The 2,631-nt window shown below is 38.4% G+C and overlaps 1 protein-coding gene across 1 annotated transcript; it reads right to left on the reverse strand.

Moving 5' to 3' along the window:
* Window positions 1-253: 253 nt before the first annotated feature.
* Window positions 254-1,339, reverse strand: LOC105312620 (cell wall protein DAN4-like; the record flags this gene model as incomplete). Its single annotated transcript, XM_011405408.1, has 3 exons — window positions 1,265-1,339; window positions 489-1,064; window positions 254-428 (listed from the first exon to the last, which is right to left on the reverse strand). Coding segments are annotated over exons 1-3 (826 nt in total), but the record flags the coding sequence as incomplete, so codon positions are not given.
* Between the last annotated feature and the right edge of the window lie 1,292 nt (window positions 1,340-2,631).

Raw genomic sequence — 2,631 nt, forward strand, 5'->3', positions numbered from 1 at the left:
TAAAATGAAGGTGGTTGAATCTACATAAATTAACACATATATATGAAAATTAAGATGAATCAATTACCAAAGCTTTTTATTTAACCTTATTTTTTCGGTAGCAGCAATTGCATTTAGAAACTGTAAAAGCAAAGGACAGTGCTCATTAACTTCTTCTAGTACTTGTACCCATGAAACATTAATGATGTCACTCCGGTTTCTTAATAGCAAAATGGAATTTGCTTGTCTAGAACACAATCTATTTAGCTCATACTCAGCAACCTCCCCATTCCAACAGCAAGATACTTTTGCACTTCCTTATCTTTCAAAGTAGAACAGGCAATACTGCTTGCACTGTCTGTGGCCCTTCCTACATTACATATCAACTTTATATATCTTGGAGCATTCTGTTTATACGATTTAAAGCCACTTTTGTACCCAATACCAACCTAAATAAATTTCCATAAATCAAAAGTGCATTATACTACTATTTTATACTAATGGTAAACAGTAGGTGAGGTGGCATTATCACACAGTCTTTTGTTTCTAGATGAAAAACGAGACTTTGAATTATGCCTCTTAATACCGGCAGAACTACGTGTTGGAGCAACAATTAGAAGTGGAGTAACACAAGAAAGGGGAGTAGCACAAGAGAGGGGAGTAGTATCAGAAGTTGGAGTAGCATGAACAATAGGAGAAGTAGGAGTGATGGGAGTGGTGTCAGAAGTTTGAGAAGCATTACTGGTGGGAATAGTGGGAGCAAAAGAAATAACACAAGAAAGGGAATTGGTACCAGAAATTGAAGAAGCATGACTGGTGAAAGTAGTGGGAGTAAGAGAAAAAACACAAGAAAGGGAAGTGGTATCAGAAGTAAGAGTAGCATGAATGATAGGAGTAGTAGGAGTGAGGGGAGTAGCAGAAGAGAGGGGAGTGGTATTAGAAGTTAGAGAAGCATGACTGGTGGTAGTAGTGGGAGCAAGAGAAATAGCACAAGAGAGAGAAGTAGATTCAGAAGTGGGAGTAGCATGAACAATAGGAGTAGTGGGAGTGAGGGGAGTGGTATAAGAAGTGGGAGCAGCAAGGGACTAACACAGCACTGTAATATAATGGAATTAAATTAGGTTCATGTGGCAGAGTATAGACGCTGGTCTGTCTTTTCATGTGATTGACATGCTCTAGCACAAGGCCTACATACCTATGATTGGCTTAATAGCTGCTTAATGTTGATTTCCATATCATTTTTTGTACATTTTTGGCTGCGATATCTCCTAAGTATGTAAGCCACCTGAATTGCTGGCACTTTAGAACCTTTATCTGCTTTATTTCCACAAGCTAAACAAGTGATAGTCTCTTCCGCCATATTGATTACGTGACTGTCATGTGACAAGTCATGATGCTGCTCCTGGAGGAAATTCTATTGGTCATGGCAGATTTCTGCCGCAAGAACAAAAATAGGTCACTCAATGTACGTGACCCTTCCCCACCATCCACCAAAATGACCGTAGGCGGGATGGGTCTGGCTAGTGAGACTACATACATATAGGTTCACACTGGTTGACACTGAAGAAGCTAGCAGGCAAAGTGATGGTGGTATTTTGTCCAATTCTTCGTTTGGTCAGGCTTTAGACTCAAACACTATCCCAGAGCCCTTACCACTACCAAATGCTACAGAGATACCCCTCCTTTTTGTTATTGTAGGAGATGAAGCATTCCCTCTCAATTGCAATATGCTACGTCCAAACCCTGGTCGATATGTGCCTGGTAAGTTAATGTAATTGAAGCATTTTAATTTCCAAATTATGCTAGAAGATGAAGCTATATACAACTATAGACTTAGCAGAGCTCGACGTGTAATTGAAAACATTTTTGGGATTCTAGCCTCTCGGTGGAGAAGATTCGGCAAACCTATTATTGTTCAACCATATAGGGTTGAAGTGTATGCAAAGGCTTGCATTGCTCTTCATAATTAACTTCAAACCACAGAGTCAATTTTATATTGTCCATCAGGATTTGTGGATGGTGAAGGTGACTCAAGGAACATTGTCAGTGGTAGTTGGCGTGATGATGGCACCTCACCAGGGTTTACTTTAGTCCATCAAGTCAGTTGTAATAGGTAAGTATAAATCTGGCAATCACAATAATTATTAATTAAAATTGTTGGCACTCTAGAGCAGCAAAGTGCTGTGAGGGACTACTTTAAAAAGTACTTTAGTAGTAAAGAGTGAGAGGTGTACTGGCAATACCATTATGTTTGGAGGATACATTAAACAAAACTTATCATTAAGCAAAAGAACTGTTTGGTTATCATCAACACATTATCAAAGGTTAGTTTTTGTTACTAATTATTTCTTATTGACAGTAAATGTCTTGATGCAGTTAATTGTTATATGGTAAAGACATAAATGAAGTTGGGAAGTGATTGACATTAGTAGAACCTGGTGGAAATTCTACTTCAGTTAGAACATGCTGGACTTTTATCTTTGCAAAAGCCTTTTGCCGAGAAGTGAATCACTGCATTGTTGCTGCAACTAGCTGTCTGAAATGTCTTTCCTCATCATTCACTGAAACCTTTGTCTTCTTTTCTTAAAAAACATTAAGATTCTTCCCAAGTAACAAATCAATTTCATCAGCGTGTGTTCTTTTCCTTTTTAG

This window comes from Amphimedon queenslandica, unplaced genomic scaffold (assembly GCF_000090795.2).
Source record: "Amphimedon queenslandica unplaced genomic scaffold, v1.1 AMPQUscaffold_13425, whole genome shotgun sequence".
NCBI lineage: Eukaryota > Metazoa > Porifera > Demospongiae > Haplosclerida > Niphatidae > Amphimedon > Amphimedon queenslandica.